General features: G+C 38.1%; 1 protein-coding gene across 1 annotated transcript; it reads left to right on the top strand.

Annotated features, from left to right (window-relative positions):
- Positions 1-50: 50 nt before the first annotated feature.
- RAB22A (RAB22A, member RAS oncogene family) lies at positions 51-15,525 on the top strand. The gene is made up of 7 exons (XM_040575939.1): positions 51-256; positions 2,090-2,169; positions 5,803-5,884; positions 9,733-9,804; positions 9,902-10,008; positions 11,880-11,989; positions 13,232-15,525. The coding sequence occupies exons 1-7, from the start codon at positions 221-223 to the stop codon at positions 13,327-13,329; spliced, it is 585 nt and encodes a 194-aa protein (XP_040431873.1). The 5' UTR covers positions 51-220; the 3' UTR covers positions 13,330-15,525.
- Positions 15,526-15,770: the final 245 nt, after the last annotated feature.

Consider the following 15,770-nt stretch of genomic DNA (forward strand, 5'->3'; position numbering starts at 1 on the left):
CGCTGGGGCTGCAGTCAGGTGACGGCGGCGGGCCGCCCAAAATGGCGGCCGGGCCGCGGCGGCTGAGGGGCGAGATCCGCCCGTAGCTGAGGGGCGGGGAGGCGGGGGGCTGCCCGCGCTGGCGTCTGGCTGTCTGTGTGTCCGTCTGCGAGCGGGGAAGGGGCTATGATCGTTCTGGGCCGCGTCTCCGGCGCTCGTTGAAGGCGCAGCCTGCCCGACCATGGCTCTGAGGGAGCTGAAAGTTTGCCTGCTGGGGGTAAGTGGCGCGGGGCGCGGGCAGGGGGAGGTAGGGAGGGGAGGAGGCAGGGCAGGGGGCTGTCTGCCCTCGTCCACCCTGCTGAGGGGCTCTCTGGACTGGTGTTGGCTGCTGGGGCTGAGCCTGGGGCCCCTCACTCCCAGAGCGAGTGCTGGGCCCCGGCTCCCTGGCCCTGGTCCCTGGAGGAGAGCGGTCGGGGGGACGGACAGGCCTTTCCCTGCGGGGAGAGAGGCGTTTTTATGGGGAGATGTCCTCCTCCTCGTCCTCCTCCTCATCCTCCTCGTTCGGCCTTGGCCTCTGAGGAGGAGCAAAGAGGAAGCACGAAGGCTCAGTGTGTGCTTCCCTCTTCCTCGGCCTTGGAGTTCGTAAAAGGAATAAATAAAAGCATCTGAAATCAAACTGGAGAGAGAGGCAGGGAACTTGAACTGTTCTTTTTTTTTCTTTCTTTTTTTCTGTGTTTGTTTTTTATTTTTTAACAGCATGCATAGCCTTTGAAAGTGCATTAAGTGGAGCAGGTAGTGGAAGGAGGAGACATCAAGCAAAGTGAAGTAGGAGTTTTGGAATTCCAGGGGAAAGCCATGTGTTGGCTTGGGTTGGGTTTGCTCTGAGGACTTCATTGGAGAGTCTCCTTTTGAATAGGTGGAGTTTTCTACATCTAAATCCTGTGCTGTACAGAGTATGACAGGCAGAATTGTCTTCTGCTTGTAAATGGCCCCACTGCCCTTCAGAGAGAAAATTGTTTCTGTGCTCTTCATGATATGAAAACGTTTGGGGTAACTATGAACTACAGTTGGCTCTGCCTGCAAAGTATTTTGTCCTGTAAGAAGAGGAGAGTAAACACCTATGAAAACTGATTCCTGAACTCCTAGAGCCAGAAACTGCATCTAAATTTCTCTTTTTGAGATCTGCTTTGTTCATTGAGACTGCAGACACTATAAAATACAGAACCGAGGTCATACACGTTCTTTGCGAGGAAAACAATTTGAAAAGATAAACATAAGTGTACATGCTGTACCCAGTTTTATTATAACAGAAGATTCAAGATAATGCATGAATGGTGTAAAACTTCAACAGCACTTGTGCTGTTTTTCCTTAAAATTATTTACTCTGTAGATGTAAAGCAAAAAGTTTGTTGTCACCTGTCTTAGTTAAATGACAGTTTAAAATGTCCAACTGCTATTGAGAATGGTCTTAGTACTAGTAATCTGTTATTTCACTCCTAAGTATGCCTACTTTTGCTTGCTTTTTTTCATAATTGATTTGGTGGTACAAATACATGTATGCCCTGAAATTTTTATGTTGAGTCTCTTCTTCTACCATTTATAAACCTGTAAAGGTGTATTTGAGACATGTTTCAGGTGTGTCACGAAGACACTTCAGGCCTTTCATTATGCAGGGTGGGACAGCATTAGTCAGAAGTTGTATAATTTCATGTGCTCGATTGGCTTGCAAAGGTGGCATACAATATTCAGTTGCTCTATATTTTGCTAAATGTAGTAGAAGGTCTTTCTCTGCTCTAGTTCAAATTTGGTTTGTGTATACTTTTGGGGAGGAAAGCTTGAATAACTGATAAAATGCAGGAATGCAGATTTTTATACTCCATAAAAATTTCTTTATAACAATTTTGTTTGGAGAACTACAACTTAGCAGAGAGACCTTTCATTTTTCTAGTAAACAATATGTTAATACCCAAAATATTTCAGAATCTGATCAAAGTTCTCTGAGAATGTCTGCGGGAACATGTTATTCATGAAAAATAGATATGAGGATAAAAAGAATGAAAGGTTTACAGCAACCAATATCTCTTCCAACTGTTTCTGTTTTTTTTTCTAGGACACTGGTGTGGGCAAATCAAGTATTGTGTGGAGATTTGTAGAAGATAGCTTTGATCCCAACATTAACCCAACAATAGGGTAAGAAACTAGAGTAAACGTGACTCGTTCAAGGATCAGACTAAATTGTCGGAACATGTTTATATACCTCCTGAAAAGATCATACGAGACTTTTCCGTGTGTGACAGCTAAATGTGGTAATAAATATGACTGCAGTCTTAATTAGCCCCTGAGCTACCTTAGGAAACCTGGGAGTGTATTCGGCCCTACTGCAGCTTCCATTTTCATATGTAAGATCTGAACCCATTTTGTGTTGCTAACCATGGCTAATAAAATCCTGTTAAACGTATTCTACTATGGATGCTTCTGTTAAAGAACAACATGCCTTTGTCATGCACTATTTTTGAATTTCAAAGTATGATTATTATGTGACTGCATGATTTTTTGAAGTTTTTTTTCTGAAGAGTCAAGTACAATAACAAGTTTACTAGGTTTTCAAAGGTAGCTAATATACTAATTCAGGTTGTAGGTTCTTTTCAGTTCATTCTATTATTATACGTTGATATGTTACGCGCTCTCTCAAGTAACTGATGAAATTGTTAATGCAATCAGTCTCACAGCTAAGGATGTTTGAAAGATGAGCCTCAGAGGAGCAATGTAATTGAGCTCAAATCTTCAAATAGATAGGAGGGGGAACATCAGGAATTCTTGGAGTGGTTGGAAGTTCTTCTGTTTATTTCTTTTGCTGTCCTTTTTGTTTTCCAAGTGTCTTATGCGCTGCTTGGCTCAGAAGCAATTCTTTACTTACAGGAGGACATGACTTTACTTGATGCTGAGAAGCGTGGGGGGTCAATACAATTTCCTGCCTAAGGTGCCACACAGCCTCTACTACAGCTTTGACCAAAAAGATTCTGTTGATAAAGATTAGCTGTGTCTCATCCTGCTCTTCTGAAGAATGTGGTTTCCTTGCTGTCTCTTTCCTTCCTCCCCCTCAAAGACCCTCCACCCCCCAATTTTTCTGTGTAAAAGCTGGTATTGAACTGCAAGATATTCTGTAGGAACAATGCTTTTTAATTTCCCTGTTAACAAAGGTAGCCTTTAAGACAGATTGCTAGATTGTTTTTCTTAGATCTTCAAGGCTTGAACACCTTTAGTTACTGTCAAATTAGCTACAGTAGATGTTCTTTTACTGGAGGACAGTGGAACTGATGTGGGGATAGTAGCCAGACTGCTATTTGCTCAGGTAGAGGGCCAGGCTGTCCTAAACACTTCAGCTTAGATTGTTCAGAAGGCTAAGACTTACTGCACACAGTAATAACAACTACAAGCAAACCTCCTTGTTGAGACAGACAGTACTGAAAGATCAATTTATTTTTTGTATTACCTGAGGTGTTTGAGAAATTGGTAATCTGTCTTCATTCCTAATCATCCAGATTCTTTAAAAAAATTAAAAAGGTTTTATTTTTTTTAATTTATTCTGTTAAATAGTTGGCTAATACAGGTGGTATCTACAGTAGCCCAGAGTTAGCATTCATGCTTGTGCATGCAGTGCCTGGTTTTTTCATTTTAAAAAAAAGTCTAAGTAGTAGGTGACCAGCCATGGTAACAGAAACTTAAGCTTTGCAAATGTGAGGAGTACCTATTTATTTGGCTGTGGTGCTCTTTTCTATAGTTACACGTATATGGCCAGACATCTAAACTACCTGGGTTAAACCTTTGAGTAACCTCGTATGGAATTTGCATTATGTCTTCCTGTCATGTGTGAACTACAGCCTTGTCAAATTTGTTCACAATTTCTAAATTCTAAAAGAACGTGTTGCCGTGCATGTCTGTGAGACTGCATAAATCTGCAGAGCAAAGACTGTGATCTGTGATGCTTCTATTTAGGTGAAGTAGAATGTCCTATATTCTGGAGAAAACTCGAGTATTTTTTGTTTTATTTTTCCTGGTGAAAGGGCTGAGACTAGAATGAACTTCATCAAATATCGTTGTCTTTTTTCCAGAGTCTGTTTCTTTTCATCTTGTAGTTTTCTGGTTCTGTGATGGTTGATTTTTTTTATTACTTTTTTCCCCTCCCTTTTGTGTAGCACCTATATATTTGAAGGCAGGAACCCAAAGATAAGACATGGACTCATTTTCCCAGTGAAATGTCCGTGACAGATGCTATGCAGTACCTTACAGGGCTCTTAGAAGTTGCCCACCATTGCGGTAATGAGGATAATTTGCAGGATTTAATTTGTTTTCATTAATTTAGTGATAGTTATGGAATTCATATGGTTTCTTGAAGTGATGGATTGAAAATCTATATCTTTCAGCAGTATTAATAAAATGATTAAGAGGTCTAACAGCTCGTACTGTTGGTGCTTCGCTATAGTAGTATGGATCAAAACTCGTCCAAATGCAGGAATTGTGTGAAGTTTCCAGTAAGATGCAGCCCAAAAATTCTAAGCAAATTCATTTTTGAAACTTTTGCTAGACTTTGCTTTAATTTTCTGATTGAGACTAGGAGGTGGAAAGAGCAAAGTGAAGGTTAGAGAGAGGTTTTAGAGCATCTTACAAAACGAAAGCTGAGAAGTAAAGCTTTTACTCCTGGCTTTTTGAGTTCATGAGATGCAATCTTACATTTCCTGTCCTATTTCTATTTGTCTTAGAATATGTAAGCAATCATACTTCATCATAAGTGTTCACGATTAGTTCACGATTCAAATTTGAATATAGGTAACTTGTAGAAACCCTGTCAGAACTCTGGAACTTTTGTACTCTCAGCGCTGAGGACACTTTCCACTCCTGCATCTCTAGGACCTGCAGAATCTTTAGTCTTTCTTTATATCATTAAACAAGCTTTTTGAACGGGTATAGATCTTGTTCACGCAGTTATGGTGTTGGCTGGAAGAAGCAGATAGGAAATTTACTGGAAGTAGGAAATATAGGTGGGACACTGCCAGTTTTCTTACTAGAAGTTGTTAACGGTAACTAGTTTAGATATTCCCAAAGCGACTTGTCTCTGAGTTGTGTGCTCTCTCACTCGTGCTCTTGCTCATTCGTCACATTGAAATCTTCAGTTTTTCAAAGACTTTCAAGTGGAGTCAGCCACCATTTGGGATGTTTAGTTGTGATGTGGATTAGTGCAGCACAGCCATTCTGTTCAAATTGACTGTACTGGTATATTTTGGTTTTCAGTGAGAATCTAGTTTAGGAATTGATGTCTGATTTTCATTAGTCTTAAGGAAATTGAAGTCTTTGTGCTTTACTACAGATGCTCCTATCACTTTATTTACTCTTACTCTGTGCTAAAATACATTGAGTTACCTGCATTTAAATAAACTGTAGTTAGACTTTATTTGTAGGAATGTTGCATCTTATATTTGGCTTCTTAAAAGAACACCTAACTTTGGACAGTGATACTACTTGGCTAGCCATCTGAGTTTAAGGAATGGGAAGGAGATTAACACTTAACATTGGAAAGCATTTTGTAATTGCTCCCCTTTATTTTAAATTTAAGTAGCTATTTTGTCCTTCTGTAACAGGGCCCTTTTCCTCAAATTAATTTCAACGTTTGTATATGAAAATCTTACTTGGTTGGGGGGGGAGGGGGGAGGAGCACGTCTGTTGAAATACAAACTTCTTTAAACGTTCATGGTACTAATGTTTGAAGAAAGCATTTATATTTTGGCATTAATATTCTGAAAATCATGAAATTATTTTCTTTTCCAGAGCCTCATTTATGACCAAGACTGTACAGTATCAAAATGAGCTGCATAAATTCCTAATTTGGGATACAGCTGGACAGGAACGGGTGAGTAGAGTCTTACACATATCTTTAATCACATATCTTTCATCAGACCTGTGGTGATGGTTCTGGTTAGAGTTTGGGATGTTTTTCAGCCCCACCAAAGTAAGTGGTGTATGAAAAAAAACAAGGGAGGGCAAAAAGCCAGCACCTGTCTCTGGTACCATTTCTATTTGAGTTTTAAACGCTCACTGCAGCTGCTAAAACGAGCATCAGAGATAAGAGACTGATCTTGTTTCATTGTACAGGTAAGGCCCTGGAAAATTTTTGGCCTATTTTTCTGGAAAAATACACAGCTGCTAGCACATTGTGTTAGCTTAAATTTTCAGCTTATTAATGCTACTGAGGTTTTTAATGTGTTTGTAGGATGTGGGTTTAGGTGACCAAAAGTTGTTTCAAGCAATATTTTGGATGAGAACTGATCTTTTATTACTTTATGTATGGAGTTATCTTCACAAACCTGGTAGTGTTAAAAGCAATGTCAAGAAATCTATTTTGAAATTCAAATTTTAATTTGATAGCTTGGGGCTTTGATATCTGCAGTATGCCGAGGGCCAAATGAAGCCTGCATTCTGAGCAGAGGTAACAAAAGTGTTCAAGAAACTGACTAGTCAAATGAAATCACGGTTAATTACTTTGCATCATTTTTACTTTGGGAAAGGAAAGGTTTGCTAGTTAACTTGCTTTTTTATGGTCTGCCAGTAACAATGATAGAAATGAACCTCCATTAACAGTGCTTATTCTTGCAGTTCGAATTCTTGACTGTTAACTACTTGCAACTGTCAGTTACTTATGAGTTTACTCAGGATATGAGCTAACTATAACGAAGATACCAGAGCTCTCCCTGTGAAGAGTCAGTTTGATCAGGTTGGGTTATTTTAGGATTGTAACTGGCAAATGCAACTGTAGTATATTCAGGATTGGCTCAAGAAAAAAAAAAAAAAGGGAAAATAGTGTAAAGGCTTAGTCAACCTTGTGCAGTCACTCAAACTCTTAAAGTCCTGGTGGAACTGACTTGGTAGCTTTTTAGTGTGATAACAGCCTTCATGGCTAGAAAAGTCACTCCAGTATATTTGCATTGCATTCACTGTTCTAGATTCTGAATGACTACTTATTTCTTCCCAGCAGCATGATGTAAGGCAAACTTAGGTCACTAGGGATGTGTCCCAGGGATATGTCCTATTTATGTAGGTTATCAGAAATATCCCAGTCCTTCCATTACCAGAGTTCAGTCAGCATTTGCTGTCAACAGTTTTTCTTAAATGAACATCAAAGCTCATTCTGAAATGTTAATGCTTCAATCAGACTTCTGAGGGGTAGAGCATGACTTAAGAGACTGGTACTCTTAAACAGAAAGCTTTACAAACGTGCCTGCAACAACTTGGCAGGAAATATCTGTTACGTATTAGCATTCCATCCTGTTCACTTTAACTGTGTTTGCAGGCAATGGGAGAACGCCCTAATTTGGATTCAGCATGCTACAATCTGAGGAAGCGTATCTGTACATGACTAGCACATTCCCTGTCTGTTTTTAGAGTGTGACATCTTTTTATTTTCTTCCGTTCAAGTTGCATGTTATGTTTGTGAAAGTCAGAAAAGGAGAGATGACTTACCTGGCCCCTGACCCAAGATCTGTGATATCTCTAAAGCTTGTTCCACATGAGAAGTCGTCACTGTGGGACCCAATATATCCAAGGAAATCAGCAAACTGGGAGCAAGAATATTTTCTTTGATATGATGTCAGTGTCTTCATAGATATTTCTCTCCAAAAGCAAGCTGACACTCTCTCTTACTGCTGGCTACAATTGGTCCATATGCATGCCTTGTGCTGAAGTCTGCAGCACTGCTTTCTGGTCATGCAATATGACTGGCAGTGCGTTGTGGAAGGGATCCCATCTGCGGTGGTCTGGAACACCAAAAACGCCCAAACTGTTCTTGGGATTATGACTTCTCGTACGAGCTATGATAGTAACAAACACAATTCCTGTCTTTTTGAGGAGCATTTACTATCTTCTAAAGCCCATCAGCAAATGGTTCTAGGTTATACTGGACAACCTCGTGTTCTAAATGGCTTCAGGAAGTGGCAAACTAGCCTCACTCCAAAGGTGGAAATGTGTGCTAATTTACTTCACGTAGCTGACTTCCCTACGTCTTACTTGTTCTCTCATTTCTTCTGCACTGTATAAAGTTGGTGGAAGATTACTTATAGCAGCCAGGATTTCCGTGTTCATACGTAAGAATTGTGAAAAGTTGTTTGGATACTTATGTTGTCTTGTTAATAATTCTGTCAAAGTGCCAGTCAGAGACTGGACAGCAAGCTGAAGTCTTAGAAAAAACAGCAAAACAAAAAACGAGTGTTTCTGGTGACATGTATTTTGTTAATGTATTTTAGCTACTGACTGCTTTTGGGTGGAAAAAAAGGTATCTAAGTGTTAGGCAGGAAATGAAAGTAATACCAAATCAGCAAGTGAAAGTTGGTTTATTCCCAATGTAAATAGTCAAATAATCAAAAAGCCAGTTTGCAACGAGTCCAGATGGTGGTTTACCAAATATGCTTCCCTTTGCGTTCTAGTATTTACGTGGAAGAGAGGGATTATGCCCCAATGTGAACTGAATGCCTGCCCGTGTTTCCCTTTCTCACTATTAAATATTTTCATATTCTGAACTTTTTGTTCAAAAGCCCGTTTTCAACACAGAATTTGAGATCTAAATGTAAATGGTCTGGAATTCGCCTTTCTACCAAAACTTTTATGATTTATAATATTGCTCTCAGTTGCACTGTATTAAGCAAAAGGAAATTTGCTTGGTTCTAGCAAAATATCAGCCGTCCTGGAAATCTGTATTCTACTCATGTTTTTTACCATAAGTAGCAAGATGCATGAAAGATCCAAGTCACACATGCTTACATCAAAACAGCATGTGTAGCTTACTCTGTGCTTCAGCTGAGAGTTTTGTTTGCTAGACAAGTTGTATGGTGCTTTTTCAATTATCAGAACATCGTATTGTTATATTGTTAGGAAATTTTTAATAATATTTTAGGCGCAAATTCAACTGTGTTCTTTTTTTTTCCCCAAGCCTGGATTCAAAACACTGTCTGTGCAAAGGTACAGCCCTGGTTTATACCCTGCAAACTCACTACCAACCAAATATGCCTGTTACAGGTTTAATTTTGAATATTGCAATAAAATTATTGTAGGCTTTTATTATCCAACATGTTTCTTAAAACTCTATCTGCAATGGATCACATAGCTTTGGACTTTTGCATTTTTTAGATTTAAACATCCTTCAAATTTTTGAGCTTTGAGGAAAAACTTAGGCAAAATCCCTAATGCCATAAGTGAGATTAGGGAGAAAACAGTGTTTTTAGCATTAAATGAATGGCGTGACTTACCCATTTTTCAGCAGGGTTAGACATCAGCCTATGAACATTTCAAATCAGCAGTAATATATGCTAGTTTTCTTCAAATTACTTTTTGTCCAAAAAACACCAGCAAGAAGAAACAAGTTCAATTTTGACTTTTTCCCCCTTGCTCAGTATTTAAAGTTGAGCATATATCCTGCGGGTCTGTATCACCAGCCTTTTAAATGGGAGATTTTAATATAGTCAAAATAAGGTCAAGTTAAGCTTCTTGCTTTTTTACCATAGGTGTGCCGCTGGTTCCTAGACTATTTATTGATTGGCCTGTGTAAAATGATATTTTCGTGGAAGTTTATGTAGTCTGCTGTGTGGGCTCTCTGCAAAGAAAAGTTTTCCACTAATGTTAAATTTAAAGCTAGTTATCTCTAATGTTAAATAAGGAAGTTGTGGAGGTCAGTGAAAATGAGATTCATGATGTATGGTCTCTTTCTTTCAGTTTCGTGCTTTAGCCCCAATGTACTACAGAGGGTCAGCAGCAGCCATTATAGTTTATGACATCACAAAAGAGGTAAGAAATTGGACTTTGACTCAGCATTACAACTTCTGGTTGTTGTGTCACGGGCCAGTTCAGATTCTTAATTCCTTCTGTTCTTCTTCCACATCAGGAGACTTTCTCAACATTAAAGAATTGGGTTAAAGAGCTTCGACAACATGGACCTCCAAACATTGTTGTAGCTATCGCAGGAAATAAGTGTGATCTTAATGATGTAAGGTAAATAACTGTTGATGGTTCAGTCTTCATTTCAGGAGATAAGCTCATAGAGCTTTAAATACTTTATATCTTTCACCAGCTCTGAAATCTTAAGCAGTTAAACTTAAGCAGTTTTGCACTGTCTTGTGAAACTTGTAGTTTCACAAGGAGTCTGAGTTTTCTACTGCCAGAAGATTTGGTTAGTCTGCCTTTGTTTTTCTTGCCCACTTCCTCCCCTTTGGTGCGAGGAGTACATGTGACTGGGCAGCAAATCAGGCTGTAAAATGCATCCAGATTAAAACTAACCAATTAAAAAAAAAAGGGAAACCTATCCAAGTGTATTTATCTTGCTCACAGCATGACAACTTGCTAGCATGACAGAGGTGTAGAGTAGCAGGGTTAGGAATGAGCAGTTTATAGGGAGACGGGATTACCTTTTCTGGTGGCAGTGCCAAGTTACACAAGCTTAAACTGCCCGTGAAACTACGGTGTAATACAAGCTGTTTACCTCATTTTATAACAAGTACCCCTGTCAGTCTGTAGCACCTCATTTTGTTATGAAAAATATTGAGCTTGTTGGAAAGCATTGTGTAGGTTCTTCTGACTTGCTTGTTCAGGTGCCTACCCTTTCTGCTTAAATGCCAGGGTGGAACTGGCTGTGGTTGAAATGGTTGCAGGAAGTGGGAAAAGCTCTTGAGAAACTTTATGGACAGCCAAAGTTTCAAGAAAGCATGTATTAAAAACAAAAGAAGCTCTTTTCTATTGATGTCCTGGTTAAATAAGCCAAAATTCAGAAAGAAGGTGTGTGCAAACTTCTTGTTTTTAGATTTCATTGGAAAAAGTACCACTGTTGCTGTCCAGAGGCAACAGCATGGTTGGTTATATGTTTGAAAAACCACTGCAAAGTTGGTTCTTAGTATAATTTTACAAATCATTACTATATTTTAGTAACCTAGTGAGCTCTAATAACTCTTCTCAGAAATAACATATCTCTTGGAGTAAATATGGCATAAAATTCCTTAGAAGACAATTGCAAGGCATGCAGTATTAAATCTCCCACTTGTGCTTACATCTTGGTACTTAGGTGGCATCATAAAGCATGTAAACATTGCTATTCAAGCTAATGGCCAAGATTCCTTGTACTCCAGAGACAGTATTTGAGTCACTGACCTAAGCTCTGGACTTTTGTCTGTCTGGATGTCCTAAGTCTGTTGTTACCGACAGCAGAGATGTATTTTAGAAATGGTATGTAAAGCTGTGTGGGGTATAGTCGTATAGTCTTCTCTTCAGCTTTGTTTTTTTTCTGTTTATGGAAACATTGCATTATCAACTTGCCTATCAACCTAAGGATGCAAAATAATTTTTTTCACTACTTGGCTGTGTTGTTGTTTGCACAGTCTAAATACATTCCTGTTCGTAGCAACATCCTCATTGCTTCACATAAACTTAATGGTATACTAATAATCCATGCAGTGTTGAGAGAGATCTGGTTTTGGGAGCAGCTGTAGGAAATCCACTGGATTAGTGGAATTAGAACTTTAGGATCTTTTCAGTGTACCTAAAACTTGTGTGTGAGAAGAGCAAAGTACCCCCAATGACTGATTGCAGACCTATGCTTAAAGCACTCAAGAAACAAACTCCATTGTAATGTCAGATGGATTGAGGTCATTTAGTTTATGATTGTGCTTCAGTGGTGCTCCTACCTCTGGGCAGGAAGAAAGCATACAGTAAAGAATGAGCATCAACTTCAGGATGAGGGAGCAGGGTGATAAGAAATGGGTAATACGAAATACTCATTAAGTGAGACACTTAAAAGCTTAATCTGTCCCTTAAAGTTCTGAATCGTGTTTTTTTTTCTGCATTCAGTTTTTTTTCCTTTTTTTTTTTTTTAGAGAAGTCATGGAAAAAGATGCTAAAGACTATGCAGATTCCATTCATGCAATATTTGTAGAGACAAGTGCGAAAAATGCAATAAACATTAATGAACTCTTTATAGAAATTAGTAAGTATTTAAACAGGTAATGTTTTCTTCTGAAAGAAGTTCAAGTAGAAATTTGGTTACTGTAATTTTTGGGGGTACTATTTAAGTAATAGTATGCTGATTTAGATTTGTTACAGTCAGCTATGAATGCTAGCTGCACAATGAGGTGTGTAAATTTTTGGTCATCTAATGACCTCTAAGGTTCCTTATAGGGATTTCAAGTCTACTGTGATGCTGTTGGACAAATAGCAAGCAGGGCACTGATGTCAGAAGTCAGTGTCATCTTACTATATCCATTATTGAATGATTCAACTAGTACATCCAAGGTTATGGAAGGGACAGTAAATGGCATGAGAAATATCCAAACTTTATACAACTAAGAAAAGGAATTCAATTCTTGCTCTTAATGTTTCTGCTTAGTCTAGAACAGCATGTTTGCAAAAACAGAAGAATTCGAAAGTGCTAGATTACTGCCTGGGAAATAGCATCTAGTGTGTGGATTTTCCACCAGTACTGTTGTGATACCTTTTTTTTTATTTATTTATTTGTAGGATATATTTCAGGCAGCAACATCAAGATGCAGATATATGTCTGCTTGTGAAATTAGAACCAACAGTCCGTTTGTGTATGCATGCACTATTATTTAACTTTGAGTAACTACAGCAATGTTATATATTAGAAAAAATAGTTCTTGAAAGCAGATGAGTATATTGAAGCTGATGTCAAAAGTATACACTGTAGATAAGCTTCATGGTTTATTGACTTTAGAGTCGCCCTCTGTACTCTAAAAATTGACCTAGATTAAAATATGGAAAAATGTCTTAAACCTCTCAAAAAAGAATTCTCAACCAGGAATGGTCAACTTCAAACACTGATTAGATAACTGAAGTAGCTACCTTTACAAGCACTTCAGTGCTAAGCCTGACACGGGTGATCTGCTATGGAAATGCAGATCTAGATGGTAGATCTCGACAAAGAGATTCCAGATGGTATTGCATCCTGCAAAGTATATTCTCTGGGTGCTTCCATAACTTAGGTCTCTTAAGGCTGGTTCAGCCTGAAGTGCAAAGTTAGCTTAAAGCTGCCTCTGCTCTTTTTTGTGGAACTGTACCTCTTATGGGCACTGTATAGACTGTTAACTGCCATCCTTCCGTTATGCGGGAATATCGTCATTAATAACATGTGACATAACATACATTGAATGCATACAATTAGCTTCAAATATAATGTTTGCTATAAATGTTATTTTCTGCTTCCTTATAGGTCGTAGAATTCCATCAACTGACACGAACCCCCCAACTAGTGGTAAGGGATTCAAACTTAGAAGACAGCCATCGGTGACAAAGCGCAGCTGCTGTTGACTGATCCATTAGAAAATCAGACTTGTTTATACAGTAGGTGGTCTTGGAAGTTAATAGTTCACGTTGGGTTTATATTATCAGTCTTAGATCTCTATCTGCTGGTGTTCATACGCCCAAGGTCCTGCAAAAATGGGCCAGTTCATCTGACATCTGTATGCTCGCAGAAAAGACTGCAATCATAATGTCAGCCTGTTTACTTACAAAAAGTGTAGTATCTCTTGTATTCAAAGGGAATCCATCATCAGTTTTGTGGCCTTGCTTAAAGGAAGGTGACTATGGACGGTAGAATTGAAATGTTTAGTAGTTTTGTAATCAAGATTTTGGTTTTTTATAAAAAGGGAAATGAGCACTTTTGTGGGACGTGGGGGTGGGAGGAGTCTGTTGAAATTTGAAAGTTAGTCAGATGTCATTTCTTCCTTTTCTTCAGTGAGCCTTATTTGAGATTTAACTGTAGCTAATCCAAAGTATAATGAGACAGTTGGTTTGAGGTGGCTACAGAATAAGCAGCTGAAGACAGATAATAGGCAAATCAGTCCATCCACTCCCCAGAACCCATTTGCACTTTTTATTTAAAGATGATACACGCCGGGGATGGGGACACAAACAAGAGGTCTTAAACCACAGACAATCTTTTTTTCCATGCTGACTTTAATCACTTCAAGGCAAACTGATATGCTTTATAGTCATCTTCTTGTTCTTAGAAGGTTTTTAATATTAAGATGTTGATTGAAGAAAACCTAGCTGTAGTTCTGACTAAATTAAGTGATTACTGACTAAAAACAGATGCTGTAAACAGATGCTGCCAATAGTTCTGATAAGACTTAAAAGGCTGGAGGGGAAAGCTTTTAATTGTTTAGCATGTGTAAAGAGTTCATATTATATTTAAGAGACCAGTGTTTAAAGTACTCTAAATTATGTAAAAACAGTTTTTTAAAAAAATGCAATCTTATTCACTCCTTCCATTCCACACCTACGGATAAACTCCTGGGGTTATCTATCAGTTGTTTTTTTTTCCAGCATTTTAGGTATTGTCACTGTTGGTGACTTCATCCAGAGACAGGCTGAAATTCACTCCTTAAATCCCATTTGAAAGATCAAATAGAGGCTGCTGTCAGTGCAATGTGAGGTCTGTCTGTTGAACAAGTTTTCATCTGTGGTGCACCCAGTCTTTCCTGTTTTGGGCACAAAAGTACAAATAGGAAGTAACCTTAACACATGTGGTAATGTAGATCATTACCTCTTGGTTCCTGGGCTTTTTCACCTGTGAGGACTTTTTTTTTTTTTTTTTAAGTAAATCAGTGTTTGGCTTATATTGTGTTGGTTTTAGTATGCTCTCAATTAAACTATAGATTGACCATACCCTATTGTGCTTTTTTATTTATTTTCGCTTTTTGTTTCCTACTGGCAGTAGTGAGGAACTTTATACTTTTGAAGAAAAAGATCTTAAAATACTCAAGTATATACTACTATGCTGTTGAGCTTTCCAATTGAAATGAGGTCATGGTGAGATATTTGTTCTCTATAATCTGGCTTTCTATCATCTCAAGTATTTTCTCTTAAGGAAATGGGAGAAAAGTTTTTAAAAAATGAAAGAACTTACAATTCAGATTAGTTTGTATTAGTCAAAATTCTTGTAGAGCTCTTATGGAGCAGAACAGTTAAACTGTTAGGGTGAAATTTTAAATGGATCAGTACGTTTTAATGAAATTTGACTACATTTTTTAAATCATTGTACAGGCTTCATGGTTCATGCATAAAATTTCATTTATTAAATAATAAATCTGGAAATTTTCTTGAACTAGAAAATATAGTAAGAAAAGGAAAGTATTAAATATCAGGAATATCTTCCATGCAGGTTAGTAGAAAAAGGTTTTTGAACTTGCTAAATTTATGGCTTGTAGCATGGAATAAAAATGGAGTTTAAGTCCTCTTTTTCAGTGAGATAATAAAAATCGTGTAATGTTATCTATCCAATATTTATTGACTTGAGAAGAAATACTGAATTCTAGGCTGGACTGAGAGCTAGGTTAATACTGAGATTATTGTAGCTGTCTCTAGTCATACTGCATCATGTACTATTACATCACTTTTATTATCTCACTGATCCTATATAGTATCTCTTAGGAAATCTTTATAAAGTACATTCTAAGCTATTCTCATTTATTTGATGCATACCAAAATTAGTCTTAAAACAAACAAAAAAACAACTTAAGCAGCAACATCAACCTGGCTCTTCACAGACGTAGCTAAATCTTGATTTGATGCCTCAGACTCCTTTTGTGTGCATATTACTAATCTGGGTGAAATACAAGCATACTTCATAGCTTTTTTTGCAATCCCGATCTTGAATTACTCCAGTTAATGAAGACATGGAAATGACCATGGTTCGTCCAAACTAGAAACATTGAAGTGAGACTGGTTTTTAAGACCATGCCTATGTA

Source organism: Cygnus olor, chromosome 16 (genome assembly GCF_009769625.2).
Source record: "Cygnus olor isolate bCygOlo1 chromosome 16, bCygOlo1.pri.v2, whole genome shotgun sequence".
Lineage (NCBI taxonomy): Eukaryota > Metazoa > Chordata > Aves > Anseriformes > Anatidae > Cygnus > Cygnus olor.

Bases quoted from the DNA above. Each gene is read 5' to 3' on its own strand.
- RAB22A (XM_040575939.1), top strand. From the start codon at position 221: ATGGCTCTGAGGGAGCTGAAAGTTTGCCTGCTGGGG. The intron at 257-2,089 runs GTAAGTGGCGCG...TTTTTTTTCTAG, and splicing joins TGAAAGTTTGCCTGCTGGGG to GACACTGGTGTGGGCAAATC. The intron at 9,805-9,901 runs GTAAGAAATTGG...CTTCCACATCAG, and splicing joins TTTATGACATCACAAAAGAG to GAGACTTTCTCAACATTAAA.